The sequence below is a fragment of the Dreissena polymorpha genome, chromosome 13 (assembly GCF_020536995.1).
Source record: "Dreissena polymorpha isolate Duluth1 chromosome 13, UMN_Dpol_1.0, whole genome shotgun sequence".
Taxonomy (NCBI): Eukaryota; Metazoa; Mollusca; class Bivalvia; order Myida; family Dreissenidae; genus Dreissena; species Dreissena polymorpha.
This window is the reverse complement of record NC_068367.1, coordinates 74815520-74835665: the sequence shown is the minus strand read 5'-3', so window position 1 is coordinate 74835665 and position 20146 is coordinate 74815520. Positions and strand designations below refer to the sequence as shown.

At 34.3% G+C, this 20146-nt stretch overlaps 1 protein-coding gene across 1 annotated transcript in view; it reads right to left on the bottom strand.

Moving 5' to 3' along the window:
- Positions 1-20085: 20085 nt before the first annotated feature.
- LOC127854780 (acetylcholine receptor subunit alpha-like) overlaps positions 20086-20146 on the bottom strand; it is a 3351-nt gene continuing 3290 nt past the window's right edge. The window contains exon 2 of the mRNA XM_052389829.1: positions 20086-20146. This exon is cut by the window's right edge and continues 957 nt beyond it. Within this exon, the coding sequence (XP_052245789.1) occupies positions 20086-20146 (61 nt within the window).

Genomic DNA, 20146 nt, shown 5'->3' with positions numbered 1-20146 from the left:
ATAGTTTCTTTTTGCATTCACATATGTACAAGTCCTACGTCAAGCATGTTATATGCATAGCATACACTGGCATCTATCATTTGAACGTGCATATAATCACCTGTAGCTATCAAAGGCATTTATGGACTTTAACCTTTGTGACATTTAGAGGCTTAGTTCTATCTCTCCTCTTTTATCTCCCTAAATGAAATCTTGTGTAAAGTATTTCTGTGTACTTGCCCCAGGGCTGTGAAAGGCCACTTCTAACATCAGCTGAAAATTCAGAGAGTGTTTGTTGTTGTCTTTTAATGTCCACGGATGTCGGAAACCGATCTCAAAATCAATCCGAAATTTTGTTCAAATTGTGATAAATAAGTTACAAAGATGGAATTGTGTGGACCTTTGAATGTGTGACCTAAATTCGCAGCAACCGTTACTTCGTTTACACGCGAAAAGCGTTTAAAATATATACTTCAGTTATTTAACACGAAAATAGTTAACGTTTATGGGAGTAAAATATGGGTTGGCATTCTTCAAGGTACTGCACAGCTACAAAAAGATCACAATTTAGATGTGATTCGTGTTTATGTGAAACTGTCAATCTTCCTTATTTTATCGACAATAGATTGACTACAGGCAAATTAATACTTCGGCATTTACCCTTTTAAAGAGCGTTCAGAATATGTGTATGGGAATTATACGTGTGTCTGATTCACCAAACAACAAAAGCAATATTCGACTACGCGCTCACCGTTGGAATGGTGCAGGTCATAATACACCAAATAGTTTCCCTATATAATTCAATGTAAAAGCGACAACTTTGAGCGAAAATAAATGCAACATTTTGCACATAGAGACCCCCATAACCATACCTTTTCTTAAAGGCCATTCTAAGCGGAATCGATTTATGCAATAAAAAAGATATGTCATGTACAATGCAAGAAAGAACTTGACACAAATCAAAATCGACTGTTTTTGCAACTTTTTTTTTCGGCCGTTTCTTAGTGGAATGTAACCTTTTCTAGTGCAATGGTTTACTATAGTCTTCAAGTGTATCATATTTCAGGGATTCAGTAGTGAACACCTATTCATGCCCTACCATTATCTCCGCAAGATAACACCTGAATAATGGTAAAAAGTGTAAAACATGCCTTCCTGTCAACTATGATATTTTTTTAGAGAGTACAGCCCTACATGAAGCGTTCATTTAGTGTATTGTAACCTATAAGACAACGTTTACTGTTAACATCGCGAAAAATAAGCACTTCTCGATACTTATAAACCTATTTTCTATGTGCATGCCAATTTTCAGACCGATCTTTCACGCAGAAATGCTTGAAAATGCATTTTATTATAACGCCTGATAAGCCATGTGGCTTTCGCGTTCGGAGCTTTGATTTATAACGGGCGTTCAGGCGTAAAACGATTACCCTAAATATTTACAATCGGTCAAAATACTGGAATATTGTTACAAGCTTTGTAGAAAAAGAAGTAAACAACTATTAAAACGTGTTCATGAGCTCTTTCAGCACAAATTGTTGCGATTTGAGATGCTCAAGACGAGTTTTTGTACATTTTTTTCTTATTTTCCTCTGAAAACGTATTTTTTTCTTAAAAACTCACGATGCTCCTTAAATTCGTGAAACAAACGCATTTATTCCGTGAAATTTGCCAAAACGCATAATATCTCACTAAAAAAATGATGATTTTCTGTAAATACAGCTTCTTTGTGACTAGGCCTGGTTTTGCGTTTATAAGACAACGTTTACTGTTAACATCGCGAAAAATAAGCACTTCTCGATACTTATAAACCTATTTTCTATGTGCATGCCAATTTTCAGACCGATCTTTCACGTAGAAATGCTTGAAAATGCATTTTATTATAACGCCTGATAAGCCATGTGGCTTTCGCGTTCGGAGCTTTGATTTATAACGGGCGTTCAGGAGTAAAACGATTACCCTAAATATTTACAATCGGTCAAAATACTGGAATATTGTTACAAGCTTTGTAGAAAAAGAAGTAAACAACTATTAAAACGTGTTCATGAGCTCTTTCAGCACAAATTGTTGCGATTTGAGATGCTCAAGACGAGTTTTTGTACATTTTTTTTCTTATTTTCCTCTGAAAACGTATTTTTTTCTTAAAAACTCACGATGCTCCTTAAATTCGTGAAACAAACGCATTTATTCCGTGAAATTGGCCAAAACGCATAATATCTCACTAAAAAAATAATGATTATCTGTAAATACAGCTTCTTTGTGACTAGGCCTGGTTTTGCGTGACAACGTTTACTGTTAACATCGCGAAAAATAAGCACTTCTCGATACTTATAAACCTATTTTCTATGTGCATGCCAATTTTCAGACCGATCTTTCACGTAGAAATGCTTGAAAATGCATTTTATTATAACGCCTGATAAGCCATGTGGCTTTCGCGTTCGGAGCTTTGATTTATAACGGGCGTTCAGGCGTAAAACGATTACCCTAAATATTTACAATCGGTCAAAATACTGGAATATTGTTACAAGCTTTGTAGAAAAAGAAGTAAACAACTATTAAAACGTGTTCATGAGCTCTTTCAGCACAAATTGTTGCGAATTGAGATGCTCAAGACGAGTTTTTGTACATTTTTTTTCTTATTTTCCTCTGAAAACGTATTTTTTTCTTAAAAACTCACGATGCTCCTTAAATTCGTGAAACAAACGCATTTATTCCGTGAAATTTGCCAAAACGCATAATATCTCACTAAAAAAATGATGATTTTCTGTAAATACAGCTTCTTTGTGACTAGGCCTGGTTTTGCGTTTAGGTCATAATACACCAAATAGTTTCCCTATATAATTCAATGTAAAAGCGACAACTTTGAGCGAAAATAAATGCAACATTTTGCACATAGAGACCCCCCATAACCATACCTTTTCTTAAAGGCCATTCTAAGCGGAATCGATTTATGCAATAAAAAAGATATGTCATGTACAATGCAAGAAAGAACTTGACACAAATCAAAATCGACTGTTTTTGCAACTTTTTTTTTCGGCCGTTTCTTAGTGGAATGTAACCGTTTCTAGTGCAATGGTTTACTATAGTCTTCAAGTGTATCATATTTCAGGGATTCAGTAGTGAACACCTATTCATGCCCTACCATTATCTCCGCAAGATAACACCTGAATAATGGTAAAAAGTGTAAAACATGCCTTCCTGTCAACTATGATATTTTTTTAGAGAGTACAGCCCTACATGAAGCGTTCATTTAGTGTATTGTAACCTATAAGACAACGTTTACTGTTAACATCGCGAAAAATAAGCACTTCTCGATACTTATAAACCTATTTTCTATGTGCATGCCAATTTTCAGACCGATCTTTCACGTAGAAATGCTTGAAAATGCATTTTATTATAACGCCTGATAAGCCATGTGGCTTTCGCGTTCGGAGCTTTGATTTATAACTGGCGTTCAGGCGTAAAACGATTACCCTAAATATTTACAATCGGTCAAAATACTGGAATATTGTTACAAGCTTTGTAGAAAAAGAAGTAAACAACTATTAAAACGTGTTCATGAGCTCTTTCAGCACAAATTGTTGCGATTTGAGATGCTCAAGACGAGTTTTTGTACATTTTTTTTCTTATTTTCCTCTGAAAACGTATTTTTTTCTTAAAAACTCACGATGCTCCTTAAATTCGTGAAACAAACGCATTTATTCCGTGAAATTTGCCAAAACGCATAATATCTCACTAAAAAAATGATGATTTTCTGTAAATACAGCTTCTTTGTGACTAGGCCTGGTTTTGCGTTTAGGTCATAATACACCAAATAGTTTCCCTATATAATTCAATGTAAAAGCGACAACTTTGAGCGAAAATAAATGCAACATTTTGCACATAGAGACCCCCATAACCATACCTTTTCTTAAAGGCCATTCTAAGCGGAATCGATTTATGCAATAAAAAAGATATGTCATGTACAATGCAAGAAAGAACTTGACACAAATCAAAATCGACTGTTTTTGCAACTTTTTTTTTCGGCCGTTTCTTAGTGGAATGTAACCTTTTCTAGTGCAATGGTTTACTATAGTCTTCAAGTGTATCATATTTCAGGGATTCAGTAGTGAACACCTATTCATGCCCTACCATTATCTCCGCAAGATAACACCTGAATAATGGTAAAAAGTGTAAAACATGCCTTCCTGTCAACTATGATATTTTTTTAGAGAGTACAGCCCTACATGAAGCGTTCATTTAGTGTATTGTAACCTATAAGACAACGTTTACTGTTAACATCGCGAAAAATAAGCACTTCTCGATACTTATAAACCTATTTTCTATGTGCATGCCAATTTTCAGACCGATCTTTCACGTAGAAATGCTTGAAAATGCATTTTATTATAACGCCTGATAAGCCATGTGGCTTTCGCGTTCGGAGCTTTGATTTATAACTGGCGTTCAGGCGTAAAACGATTACCCTAAATATTTACAATCGGTCAAAATACTGGAATATTGTTACAAGCTTTGTAGAAAAAGAAGTAAACAACTATTAAAACGTGTTCATGAGCTCTTTCAGCACAAATTGTTGCGATTTGAGATGCTCAAGACGAGTTTTTGTACATTTTTTTTCTTATTTTCCTCTGAAAAACGTATTTTTTTCTTAAAAACTCACGATGCTCCTTAAATTCGTGAAACAAACGCATTTATTCCGTGAAATTTGCCAAAACGCATAATATCTCACTAAAAAAATGATGATTTTCTGTAAATACAGCTTCTTTGTGACTAGGCCTGGTTTTGCGTTTAGGTCATAATACACCAAATAGTTTCCCTATATAATTCAATGTAAAAGCGACAACTTTGAGCGAAAATAAATGCAACATTTTGCACATAGAGACCCCCATAACCATACCTTTTCTTAAAGGCCATTCTAAGCGGAATCGATTTATGCAATAAAAAAGATATGTCATGTACAATGCAAGAAAGAACTTGACACAAATCAAAATCGACTGTTTTGCAACTTTTTTTTTTCGGCCGTTTCTTAGTGGAATGTAACCTTTTCTAGTGCAATGGTTTACTATAGTCTTCAAGTGTATCATATTTCAGGGATTCAGTAGTGAACACCTATTCATGCCCTACCATTATCTCCGCAAGATAACACCTGAATAATGGTAAAAAGTGTAAAACATGCCTTCCTGTCAACTATGATATTTTTTTAGAGAGTACAGCCCTACATGAAGCGTTCATTTAGTGTATTGTAACCTATAAGACAACGTTTACTGTTAACATCGCGAAAAATAAGCACTTCTCGATACTTATAAACCTATTTTCTATGTGCATGCCAATTTTCAGACCGATCTTTCACGTAGAAATGCTTGAAAATGCATTTTATTATAACGCCTGATAAGCCATGTGGCTTTCGCGTTCGGAGCTTTGATTTATAACTGGCGTTCAGGCGTAAAACGATTACCCTAAATATTACAATCGGTCAAAATACTGGAATATTGTTACAAGCTTTGTAGAAAAAGAAGTAAACAACTATTAAAACGTGTTCATGAGCTCTTTCAGCACAAATTGTTGCGATTTGAGATGCTCAAGACGAGTTTTTGTACATTTTTTTTCTTATTTTCCTCTGAAAACGTATTTTTTTCTTAAAAACTCACGATGCTCCTTAAATTCGTGAAACAAACGCATTTATTCCGTGAAATTTGCCAAAACGCATAATATCTCACTAAAAAAATGATGATTTTCTGTAAATACAGCTTCTTTGTGACTAGGCCTGGTTTTGCGTTTAGGTCATAATACACCAAATAGTTTCCCTATATAATTCAATGTAAAAGCGACAACTTTGAGCGAAAATAAATGCAACATTTTGCACATAGAGACCCCCATAACCATACCTTTTCTTAAAGGCCATTCTAAGCGGAATCGATTTATGCAATAAAAAAGATATGTCATGTACAATGCAAGAAAGAACTTGACACAAATCAAAATCGACTGTTTTTGCAACTTTTTTTTTTCGGCCGTTTCTTAGTGGAATGTAACCTTTTCTAGTGCAATGGTTTACTATAGTCTTCAAGTGTATCATATTTCAGGGATTCAGTAGTGAACACCTATTCATGCCCTACCATTATCTCCGCAAGATAACACCTGAATAATGGTAAAAAGTGTAAAACATGCCTTCCTGTCAACTATGATATTTTTTTAGAGAGTACAGCCCTACATGAAGCGTTCATTTAGTGTATTGTAACCTATAAGACAACGTTTACTGTTAACATCGCGAAAAATAAGCACTTCTCGATACTTATAAACCTATTTTCTATGTGCATGCCAATTTTCAGACCGATCTTTCACGTAGAAATGCTTGAAAATGCATTTTATTATAACGCCTGATAAGCCATGTGGCTTTCGCGTTCGGAGCTTTGATTTATAACTGGCGTTCAGGCGTAAAACGATTACCCTAAATATTTACAATCGGTCAAAATACTGGAATATTGTTACAAGCTTTGTAGAAAAAGAAGTAAACAACTATTAAAACGTGTTCATGAGCTCTTTCAGCACAAATTGTTGCGATTTGAGATGCTCAAGACGAGTTTTTGTACATTTTTTTTCTTATTTTCCTCTGAAAACGTATTTTTTTCTTAAAAACTCACGATGCTCCTTAAATTCGTGAAACAAACGCATTTATTCCGTGAAATTTGCCAAAACGCATAATATCTCACTAAAAAAATGATGATTTTCTGTAAATACAGCTTCTTTGTGACTAGGGCCTGGTTTTGCGTTTAGGTCATAATACACCAAATAGTTTCCCTATATAATTCAATGTAAAAGCGACAACTTTGAGCGAAAATAAATGCAACATTTTGCACATAGAGACCCCCATAACCATACCTTTTCTTAAAGGCCATTCTAAGCGGAATCGATTTATGCAATAAAAAAGATATGTCATGTACAATGCAAGAAAGAACTTGACACAAATCAAAATCGACTGTTTTTGCAACTTTTTTTTCGGCCGTTTCTTAGTGGAATGTAACCTTTTCTAGTGCAATGGTTTACTATAGTCTTCAAGTGTATCATATTTCAGGGATTCAGTAGTGAACACCTATTCATGCCCTACCATTATCTCCGCAAGATAACACCTGAATAATGGTAAAAAGTGTAAAACATGCCTTCCTGTCAACTATGATATTTTTTTAGAGAGTACAGCCCTACATAAAGCGTTCATTTAGTGTATTGTAACCTATAATTTAGGTCATAATACACCAAATAGTTTCCCTATATAATTCAATGTAAAAGCGACAACTTTGAGCGAAAATAAATGCAACATTTTGCACATAGAGACCCCCATAACCATACCTTTTCTTAAAGGCCATTCTAAGCGGAATCGATTTATGCAATAAAAAAGATATGTCATGTACAATGCAAGAAAGAACTTGACACAAATCAAAATCGACTGTTTTTGCAACTTTTTTTTTCGGCCGTTTCTTAGTGGAATGTAACCTTTTCTAGTGCAATGGTTTACTATAGTCTTCAAGTGTATCATATTTCAGGGATTCAGTAGTGAACACCTATTCATGCCCTACCATTATCTCCGCAAGATAACACCTCAATAATGGTAAAAAGTGTAAAACATGCCTTCCTGTCAACTATGATATTTTTTTAGAGAGTACAGCCCTACATGAAGCGTTCATTTAGTGTATTGTAACCTATAAGACAACGTTTACTGTTAACATCGCGAAAAATAAGCACTTCTCGATACTTATAAACCTATTTTCTATGTGCATGCCAATTTTCAGACCGATCTTTCACGTAGAAATGCTTGAAAATGCATTTTATTATAACGCCTGATAAGCCACGTGGCTTTCGCGTTCGGAGCTTTGATTTATAACGGGCGTTCAGGCGTAAAACGATTACCCTAAATATTTACAATCGGTCAAAATACTGGAATATTGTTACAAGCTTTGTAGAAAAAGAAGTAAACAACTATTAAAAACGTGTTCATGAGCTCTTTCAGCACAAATTGTTGCGATTTGAGATGCTCAAGACGAGTTTTTGTACATTTTTTTTCTTATTTTCCTCTGAAAACGTATTTTTTTCTTAAAAACTCACGATGCTTCTTAAATTCGTGAAACAAACGCATTTATTCCGTGAAATTTGCCAAAACGCATAATATCTCACTAAAAAAATGATGATTTTCTGTAAATACAGCTTCTTTGTGACTAGGCCTGGTTTTGCGTTTAGGTCATAATACACCAAATAGTTTCCCTATATAATTCAATGTAAAAGCGACAACTTTGAGCGAAAATAAATGCAACATTTTGCACATAGAGACCCCCATAACCATACCTTTTCTTAAAGGCCATTCTAAGCGGAATCGATTTATGCAATAAAAAAGATATGTCATGTACAATGCAAGAAAGAACTTGACACAAATCAAAATCGACTGTTTTTGCAACTTTTTTTTTCGGCCGTTTCTTAGTGGAATGTAACCTTTTCTAGTGCAATGGTTTACTATAGTCTTCAAGTGTATCATATTTCAGGGATTCAGTAGTGAACACCTATTCATGCCCTACCATTATCCCCGCAAGATAACACCTGAATAATGGTAAAAAGTGTAAAACATGCCTTCCTGTCAACTATGATATTTTTTTAGAGAGTACAGCCCTACATGAAGCGTTCATTTAGTGTATTGTTACCTATAAGACAACGTTTACTGTTAACATCGCGAGAAATAAGCACTTCTCGATACTTATAAACCTATTTTCTATGTGCATGCCAATTTTCAGACCGATCTTTCACGTAGAAATGCTTGAAAATGCATTTTATTATAACGCCTGATAAGCCATGTGGCTTTCGCGTTCGGAGCTTTGATTTATAACGGGCGTTCAGGCGTAAAACGATTACCCTAAATATTTACAATCGGTCAAAATACTGGAATATTGTTACAAGCTTTGTAGAAAAAGAAGTAAACAACTATTAAAACGTGTTCATGAGCTCTTTCAGCACAAATTGTTGCGATTTGAGATGCTCAAGACGAGTTTTTGTACATTTTTTTTCTTATTTTCCTCTGAAAACGTATTTTTTTCTTAAAACTCACGATGCTCCTTAAATTCGTGAAACAAACGCATTTATTCCGTGAAATTTGCCAAAACGCATAATATCTCACTAAAAAAATGATGATTTTCTGTAAATACAGCTTCTTTGTGACTAGGCCTGGTTTTGCGTTTAGGTCATAATACACCAAATAGTTTCCCTATATAATTCAATGTAAAAGCGACAACTTTGAGCGAAAATAAATGCAACATTTTGCACATAGAGACCCCCATAACCATACCTTTTCTTAAAGGCCATTCTAAGCGGAATCGATTTATGCAATAAAAAAGATATGTCATGTACAATGCAAGAAAGAACTTGACACAAATCAAAATCGACTGTTTTTGCAACTTTTTTTTTCGGCCGTTTCTTAGTGGAATGTAACCTTTTCTAGTGCAATGGTTTACTATAGTCTTCAAGTGTATCATATTTCAGGGATTCAGTAGTGAACACCTATTCATGCCCTACCATTATCTCCGCAAGATAACACCTGAATAATGGTAAAAAGTGTAAAACATGCCTTCCTGTCAACTATGATATTTTTTTAGAGAGTACAGCCCTACATGAAGCGTTCATTTAGTGTATTGTAACCTATAAGACAACGTTTACTGTTAACATCGCGAAAAATAAGCACTTCTCGATACTTATAAACCTATTTTCTATGTGCATGCCAATTTTCAGACCGATCTTTCACGTAGAAATGCTTGAAAATGCATTTTATTATAACGCCTGATAAGCCATGTGGCTTTCGCGTTCGGAGCTTTGATTTATAACGGGCGTTCAGGCGTAAAACGATTACCCTAAATATTACAATCGGTCAAAATACTGGAATATTGTTACAAGCTTTGTAGAAAAAGAAGTAAACAACTATTAAAACGTGTTCATGAGCTCTTTCAGCATAAATTGTTGCGATTTGAGATGCTCAAGACGAGTTTTTGTACATTTTTTTTCTTATTTTCCTCTGAAAACGTATTTTTTTCTTAAAAACTCACGATGCTCCTTAAATTCGTGAAACAAACGCATTTATTCCGTGAAATTTGCCAAAACGCATAATATCTCACTAAAAAAATGATGATTTTCTGTAAATACAGCTTCTTTGTGACTAGGCCTGGTTTTGCGTTTAGACAACGTTTACTGTTAACATCGCGAAAAATAAGCACTTCTCGATACTTATAAACCTATTTTCTATGTGCATGCCAATTTTCAGACCGATCGTTCACGTAGAAATGCTTGAAAATGCATTTTATTATAACTCCTGATAAGCCATGTGGCTTTCGCGTTCGGAGCTTTGATTTATAACGGGCGTTCAGGCGTAAAACGATTACCCTAAATATTTACAATCGGTCAAAATACTGGAATATTGTTACAAGCTTTGTAGAAAAAGAAGTAAACAACTATTAAAACGTGTTCATGAGCTCTCTCAGCACAAATTGTTGCGATTTGAGATGCTCAAGACGAGTTTTTGTACATTTTTTTTCTTATTTTCCTCTGAAAACGTATTTTTTTCTTAAAAACTCACGATGCTCCTTAAATTCGTGAAAACAAACGCATTTATTCCGTGAAATTTGCCAAAACGCATAATATCTCACTAAAAAAATGATGATTTTCTGTAAATACAGCTTCTTTGTGACTAGGCCTGGTTTTGCGTTTAGGTCATAATACACCAAATAGTTTCCCTATATAATTCAATGTAAAAGCGACAACTTTGAGCGAAAATAAATGCAACATTTTGCACATAGAGACCCCCATAACCATACCTTTTCTTAAAGGCCATTCTAAGCGGAATCGATTTATGCAATAAAAAAGATATGTCATGTACAATGCAAGAAAGAACTTGACACAAATCAAAATCGACTGTTTTTGCAACTTTTTTTTCGGCCGTTTCTTAGTGGAATGTAACCTTTTCTAGTGCAATGGTTTACTATAGTCTTCAAGTGTATCATATTTCAGGGATTCAGTAGTGAACATCTATTCATGCCCTACCATTATCTCCGCAAGATAACACCTGAATAATGGTAAAAAGTGTAAAACATGCCTTCCTGTCAACTATGATATTTTTTTAGAGAGTACAGCCCTACATGAAGCGTTCATTTAGTGTATTGTAACCTATAAGACAACGTTTACTGTTAACATCGCGAAAAATAAGCACTTCTCGATACTTATAAACCTAATTTTCTATGTGCATGCCAATTTTCAGACCGATCTTTCACGTAGAAATGCTTGAAAATGCATTTTATTATAACGCCTGATAAGCCATGTGGCTTTCGCGTTCGGAGCTTTGATTTATAACGGGCGTTCAGGCGTAAAACGATTACCCTAAATAATTTACAATCGGTCAAAATACTGGAATATTGTTACAAGCTTTGTAGAAAAAGAAGTAAACAACTATTAAAACGTGTTCATGAGCTCTTTCAGCACAAATTGTTGCGATTTGAGATGCTCAAGACGAGTTTTTGTACATGTTTTTTCTTATTTTCCTCTGAAAACGTATTTTTTTCTTAAAAACTCACGATGCTCCTTAAATTCGTGAAACAAACGCATTTATTCCGTGAAATTTGCCAAAACGCATCATATCTCACTAAAAAATGATGATTTTCTGTAAATACAGCTTCTTTGTGACTAGGCCTGGTTTTGCGTATAGACAACGTTTACTGTTAACATCGCGAAAAATAAGCACTTCTCGATACTTATAAACCTATTTTCTATGTGCATGCCAATTTTCAGACCGATCTTTCACGTAGAAATGCTTGAAAATGCATTTTATTATAACGCCTGATAAGCCATGTGGCTTTCGCGTTCGGAGCTTTGATTTATAACGGGCGTTCAGGCGTAAAAACGATTACCCTAAATAATTACAATCGGTCAAAATACTGGAATATTGTTACAAGCTTTGTAGAAAAGAAGTAAACAACTATTAAAACGTGTTCATGAGCTCTTTCAGCACAAATTGTTGCGATTTGAGATGCTCAAGACGAGTTTTTGTACATGTTTTTTTCTTATTTTCCTCTGAAAACGTATTTTTTTCTTAAAAACTCACGATGCTCCTTAAATTCGTGAAACAAACGCATTTATTCCGTGAAATTTGCCAAAACGCATCATATCTCACTAAAAAAATGATGATTTTCTGTAAATACAGCTTCTTTGTGACTAGGCCTGGTTTTGCGTTTAGGTCATAATACACCAAATAGTTTCCCTATATAATTCAATGTAAAAGCGACAACTTTGAGCGAAAATAAATGCAACATTTTGCACATAGAGACCCCCATAACCATACCTTTTCTTAAAGGCCATTCTAAGCGGAATCGATTTATGCAATAAAAAAGATATGTCATGTACAATGCAAGAAAGAACTTGACACAAATCAAAATCGACTGTTTTTGCAACTTTTTTTTCGGCCGTTTCTTAGTGGAATGTAACCTTTTCTAGTGCAATGGTTTACTATAGTCTTCAAGTGTATCATATTTCAGGGATTCAGTAGTGAACATCTATTCATGCCCTACCATTATCTCCGCAAGATAACACCTGAATAATGGTAAAAAGTGTAAAACATGCCTTCCTGTCAACTATGATATTTTTTTAGAGAGTACAGCCCTACATGAAGCGTTCATTTAGTGTATTGTAACCTATTTAGGTCATAATACACCAAATAGTTTCCCTATATAATTCAATGTAAAAGCGACAACTTTGAGCGAAAATAAATGCAACATTTTGCACATAGAGACCCCCATAACCATACCTTTTCTTAAAGGCCATTCTAAGCGGAATCGATTTATGCAATAAAAAAGATATGTCATGTACAATGCAAGAAAGAACTTGACACAAATCAAAATCGACTGTTTTTTGCAACTTTTTTTTCGGCCGTTTCTTAGTGGAATGTAACCTTTTCTAGTGCAATGGTTTACTATAGTCTTCAAGTGTATCATATTTCAGGGATTCAGTAGTGAACATCTATTCATGCCCTACCATTATCTCCGCAAGATAACACCTGAATAATGGTAAAAAGTGTAAAAACATGCCTTCCTGTCAACTATGATATTTTTTTAGAGAGTACAGCCCTACATGAAGCGTTCATTTAGTGTATTGTAACCTATAAGACAACGTTTACTGTTAACATCGCGAAAAATAAGCACTTCTCGATACTTATAAACCAATTTTCTATGTGCATGCCAATTTTCAGACTGATCTTTCACGTAGAAATGCTTGAAAATGCATTTTATTATAACGCCTGATAAGCCATTTGGCTTTCGCGTTCGGAGCTTTGATTTATAACGGGCGTTCAGGCGTAAAACGATTACCCTAAATAATTACAATCGGTCAAAATACTGGAATATTGTTACAAGCTTTGTAGAAAAAAGAAGTAAACAACTATTAAAACGTTTTCATGAGCTCTTTCAGCACAAATTGTTGCGATTTGAGATGCTCAAGACGAGTTTTTGTACATGTTTTTTCTTATTTTCCTCTGAAAACGTATTTTTTTTCTTAAAAACTCACGATGCTCCTTAAATTCGTGAAACAAACGCATTTATTCCGTGAAATTTGCCAAAACGCATCATATCTCACTAAAAAAATGATGATTTTCTGTAAATACAGCTTCTTTGTGACTAGGCCTGGTTTTGCGTATAAGACAACGTTTACTGTTAACATCGCGAAAATAAGCACTTCTCGATACTTATAAACCAATTTTCTATGTGCATGCCAATTTTCAGACCGATCTTTCACGTAGAAATGCTTGAAAATGCATTTATTATAACGCCTGATAAGCCATGTGGCTTTCGCGTTCGGAGCTTTGATTTATAACGGGCGTTCAGGCGTAAAACGATTACCCTTAATAATTACAATCGGTCAAAATACTGGAATATTGTTACAAGCTTTGTAGAAAAAGAAGTAAACAACTATTAAAACGTTTTCATGAGCTCTTTCAGCACAAATTGTTGCGATTTGAGATGCTCAAGACGAGTTTTTGTACATGTTTTTTCTTATTTTCCTCTGAAAACGTATTTTTTTCTTAAAAACTCACGATGCTCCTTAAATTCGTGAAACAAACGCATTTATTCCGTGAAATTTGCCAAAACGCATCATATCTCACTAAAAAAATGATGATTTTCTGTAAATACAGCTTCTTTGTGACTAGGCCTGGTTTTGCGTTTAGGTCATAATACACCAAATAGTTTCCCTATATAATTCAATGTAAAAGCGACAACTTTGAGCGAAAATAAATGCAACATTTTGCACATAGAGACCCCCATAACCATACCTTTTCTTAAAGGCCATTCTAAGCGGAATCGATTTATGCAATAAAAAAGATATGTCATGTACAATGCAAGAAAGAACTTGACACAAATCAAAATCGACTGTTTTTGCAACTTTTTTTTCGGCCGTTTCTTAGTGGAATGTAACCTTTTCTAGTGCAATGGTTTACTATAGTCTTCAAGTGTATCATATTTCAGGGATTCAGTAGTGAACATCTATTCATGCCCTACCATTATCTCCGCAAGATAACACCTGAATAATGGTAAAAAGTGTAAAACATGCCTTCCTGTCAACTATGATATTTTTTAGAGAGTACAGCCCTACATGAAGCGTTCATTTAGTGTATTGTAACCTTTTATCTCTTGCGGATTTTTTTATCATCGCATGACGTCACATCCGGCTAAGGGACACAACTCTCACACTATTAAATGCGAATAACTGAAAGGGTCTATTGAGTAAAATGGTCACTTCGTTTAGAACTTAGTTTAAAAGTTTTTACCACTAATCCGACCGGTCATTTTTTGCCGATCCTTTTCTCGTTCTCCATGTTGTGGTTTAAAGTATTCATCAAATTTGACAATGCGCGATTAAATTTTGTAATATAGTACCTATTATAAATAATGTTGTTCAGAGATGAAATTAGCCCACACCCATGTTCGCAAATAACGCATAAATAACGTTTCAATTTCTTAATAAGAATTTGGTTGCATGTACATGTTTCCTTCATAAAATATCATACGGGACATGCATTTTTAACTTGCAGTGAATTTTTGCTTACAAGAAAAAAAGTTAAATAATTCTCATTTAATTGCAAAAGCATACGTGTGAAATAAACTATAGTAAAAAAGACAACCCTATTCATTATAACCCATTCATTCAATAAAAGAACAAAGAGTCTTAAAACCACTTATCTCAATAAATTATGAATTTAAATTGTGTAAGCTTAATGTAAATTATCATTCAAAGTGGATGTAGAGTTGCGTTTTCTTCAGAATTAACAACCTTTCTATTTCCCTTCTAGTAGATAATTGTTACGTTTAATAAAATCGGTGGAATATCGATTTTAATTCACGAGTGATCATATAAAATATTTTTTCTTTGATCACTAATGAATTAATATCGATATTCCACCGAATCAAAAACATTTTCTTTTATTTTACGCTTACACATGATTGTATTTGTACTTTTGCCACTCTGGTCAATATCATTCCCGTTTGGGCGCCCCACACTGTTATTACATGAATGTTCAAGTGAAGCTAATTCATATGTTGTTATAAACATTCATTGCAGAGTAGTAACCCTTGGCAAAACTTGGGGTCACAATGGGGCAACCAAATGGATCCAAAAATAGTAACGGTAAAACATTGAAAATGATTGACAATCGTCTCTGCTAATTCCCACTGTTTGAAACAGTGAATTGTCCGATTTAATTTACTGATATTTCTTTTTATCCTGTCACATGCCTTTAAATCAGCCTGATTACCAGGTAACCTAATAACCCAAAAGTGATTAGGCTAGTTGACCAGGTAACCTAAAAAACAAAAAAATACTGTAAATTGACGTAATTTTTTGACGAAGTGACGTCATTATACCAGCGAAATTCTCCGGTTTAACTCGTTTACAATGTAAATAAACGGTGAAAAAAGGGCATAAAATAAAAAGAAAATTTGTTGGATTCGGTTGAATGACATGATCAATAGAATAATAGATTGTTGACGTGGATGGAGAATGGTTATCTGGCTCGTCGGAGGATCTCCGGCTCACCCGATAAATTCCTCCGACTTGCCAGATAGCCATTCTCCCTCCACGTCACAAACCAATTATTCTCTATTTAAACCACCAGAAAGTATATAAAATAATGTTGTTCCACGTGTCAGATGAAATAAAATAAGTCTAGTAATAGGTCAAAATTGCACTCATTAAATTTTTCTTCATTTAGAAACCGATACTACAAGCAAAATTCTATATAGTATATGCGGTACGAGAAATCATGTTAATCGCCTATTTTGTTACTTTGTACTTAAGACATACCACCTAAATATTTTTTTGTCCCCGCTCAAACATGTTTTAATGTACAATCAAAATTGTATTTTTTTCATATGGCAATTTTAGTTTCGGTAGTTTATCTATTTTAACACATTTATGACTAGTGAACTCTCCCATCCTCCTAAATTGGATCAATTTATTAAAAAAATAGGGATGTCTAGTTAATTTATTTCTATATTTAGAATATTTCTTACACAAATTCCTTTAAGCAAACAGCGCAGACCCTGATGAGACGCCGCATCATGCTGTTTGCCAAGGCCTTTTTTCTCGACGCTGGGCATAAATGGATTAATTCATGAGTGACGAGAAAATAAATATTTGAACGATTGGCGCTTCCACGAGTGAACATACTGATTTACGGCATCCCGATATTTTGACGGAATATTCATTTTTGGTGCTTTTAAATTATTTATTTTTTCTATTTACTGGTTCTTAAAGTACAAAAATCTAGAACGTAATAATTTAACTTTGAAATGTGGACCTTGCCAAATGTAATGCAATAGCGAACAACTGTTGTGTCTAAAGAGTTTTAATATGTTTCGCAGTAAATACAAATACACTTGTTAATATCGGCGTACTTCTATAAATAACTTAGTCGTCAAGAATTTTTTAATTGAACTTTTTACAAACAAAAGCGAAATATTGTAGTTAATATAATCTTTAAAGGAGTTTATATTTAGTAGTTTATTGTATTCTCGTGTGAAACCCGTATCGTACTCTCTGATAGATCTGGAATTAATGAGTTGATTATTCTTGAAGTAGCGCACGGTACAGTTCTACCAAATGCGAGTAAATTCATTAACATCAATCAAGGAGGAATACAAATCTAGAGAACTTACAATTAACATTCATTTATTTTAATCTGTGCTGCATTTCAATAAGCACGAGAACTTATTGACGTTTTCTGTCAACTTCTCCGTAATAACCGAATAAAAAGTAATATTTGGACCATGCTCTGTAAAAATGGGGTTTAATGCATCTGCGTAAAGTGTCGCACAGTCTAATCAAGACGACACTTTCCGCTTTTTTGATACTTTTTGTTTACAGAGAGTCTCTTCTTAGCAAAATCAAGTAAAGGCGGAAAGTGTCGTCCTTGATAAGCCGGCGCGGACTAAGCAAGCTGATCTGGGACGACACTTTACGCACATGAATTTAACCCCTTTTTCACAGAGCGATGCTCATATGCCTCCTCAAAACTGATTGATCTTTAGTCTTATTTTATCTAAACATTACGTTTTCGGAGACGTTGGTGCTGTACACCGACCTTATAATATATATACCATAATGACAATATGGCAGATAAGAAGTAAGCTTTTTTAATTTAAAGCAAACACTTATTACAAATTCAGATTAACAATAAAATATATAGTAAACAAAAATAAGATAACATACGGCTGCATTTACTTGTAATTCCAGCTTGAACAATCTTTTATTGGGAAACATGTTCTCTATTAAATCTAACGCTTGAGACCAACCCGTCACTGAACCACGCCGGGCATGCGGATACTTTGATAACAGATGATAAAATTTCATCGATAATCGTCATGAATTGAATAATCAGTACGTATTTCAACAAAATAAAAATACTTTGAAATAAATCAAGAACGTGCCAACTAATCGAAATAAAAGATCAATATGTCAATTAATGTTACAACATGTTAAATTTTAGTTGAATAACGTATTTGAGGAAATTCAAATGTTTTAAGAGTCGGATGCCAAATTTTCATGGACACTTCTTTTACCGATCATCTCAAAGATGGCACTTCGATTCCAGATAACTCGACACTTTTTACCAGATATAACACACTCTATTACGTGAATCAGAAATGCAGAATTCGCTGTGGAATACAGCTATAGTAAGCAGGCAATAAATAAAGATGTATGTACTGACGTAAATTAAAAACGAATTACCGAAACATGTTCTTATCCCATTTGGAATATGATAATAAAAGGGAAATGGAAGTGTAAAGTTCAATATAAAGGGAGTTTTCCAATCTCTTTTAAATTTTGTGGCTACGCATTAGAATCGTCTTCATGATGAGATTCTAATGAGCACAAATGACAAAGGATTTTATGAGGTGTATTGGCCACATCAAATCCCCATGCTCCCCTTATCTAGAATCCTGCTATAAGTTCAATTGAACACAGTCGTGTTGATCCACATGATCCGTTGTATTTTCAATGCTCTTAATCTCAATTTACCACTTAAAAACAAGTTAATTATTTAGATAATTAGTTTCGGTCGTCACTTGAAATATATTACTTCAGAAATAAGCATTTGAATCTTATTTAAAATTTGCACTTATAATATTAATTATATAAATTAATAGTAATAAGAGTTTTGAAAACGAACAACGCCATTAGTTATATTTTACATATACAAGTATGTAATTACGTTATGCATAGATTATGCTTGACAATGCAAATTGATTCGTACTTCAAAATGTTCGGTAAGAATAGCCATAATACACATAAATTCACTTCAGATAGAAGATAAAACTCGGTTATCAAAATTTCAGCATTTGAAGCACAGTGATTACTCTACATGCTGGAATATCAAACAATTTCTTGCACTATTTCTAAGTAGTTTTATTTTGTTGAAATGTTTACTGTTTATCCAGTTTATGCTGTTTTCCGACCGAATTTTCTATTTTTTTGGAGAAAAATCTTCCATTCTTCCGTGATGTTTTTCTTTGCAATAGAAAAAGATACACCATTTATAAACTCGACCATGCGCCTTGTCTAAAAAACTAATCTATATAATATAACTTAAAAAAAAACCTGATGAACTTTCCTCTCGCGCGTGGCTTTTGTTGTTATCTGGTATCGAAGTGCCATCTGTTATCAAAGTATCCGCATACCCAGCGTGTGAACGTTTATTAAGATGAGACGTCAATGTAAAATACGGTGATATATTTAGACGAGTACATAGCTTACATACCATATTGGACGAGCCGTGACGTGAGACGAAAGCGAGTGTGCCAGCTTTTTTCAAGTGCAAATATACAAATAAATATATCACAGTAGTGTACGCATCGCCGTGAAATAATATTCTATTATTAATATATAAATTCTTTGTATTCTTTGCATTATTCACCCCCAATATACATCAACAATGCCAAGTCCTCAAAAGAGCGAAACGGTTCACGTCATTGAAATACGTTGTGTGACGCTAGCTATAAGCATTGTGTTTCTCTCTGAAAATAAGTATATTAAAAAAATTAAGCATAAATACTTATTTGAGTCGCGTTCTGAGAAAACTGGGCATAATGCATGTGCGTAAAGTGTCGTCCCAGATTAGCCTGTGCAGTCCGCACAGGCTAATCAGGGACGACACTTTCCGCTTTCATGACATTTTTCGTTTAAATGAAGTATCTTCTTAGCAAAAATCCAATTAAGGCGGAAAGTGTCGTCCCTGATTAGCCTGTGCGAACTGCACAGGCTAATCTGGGACGACATTTTACGCAAATGCATTATGCCCAGTTTTTCAGAACACGACTCATTTTATAACCACGTAAACACAGGTCTGCAATATGTCTGTTTTAAACATCAGTTGTTGTTTACTCGCCGCGACTTGTAACAATAGCAAGGAAAACAGCGAAACTGCAAAGTGTTGCAAGACCAAACAACCAGAAGGCAACCCCGTCGACCATGTAGCTTATTTTCTTCCACGTGATCTGTTCTTCATCAATTAATTCTGACAGTCGTTTGTTAATATCATTCTCATTTTCAGCTTCAGAGATAATTTTCACCGTTTGTATTCTGGTCGCTTTTGATGTTTTCCCTAAGGTTTCTG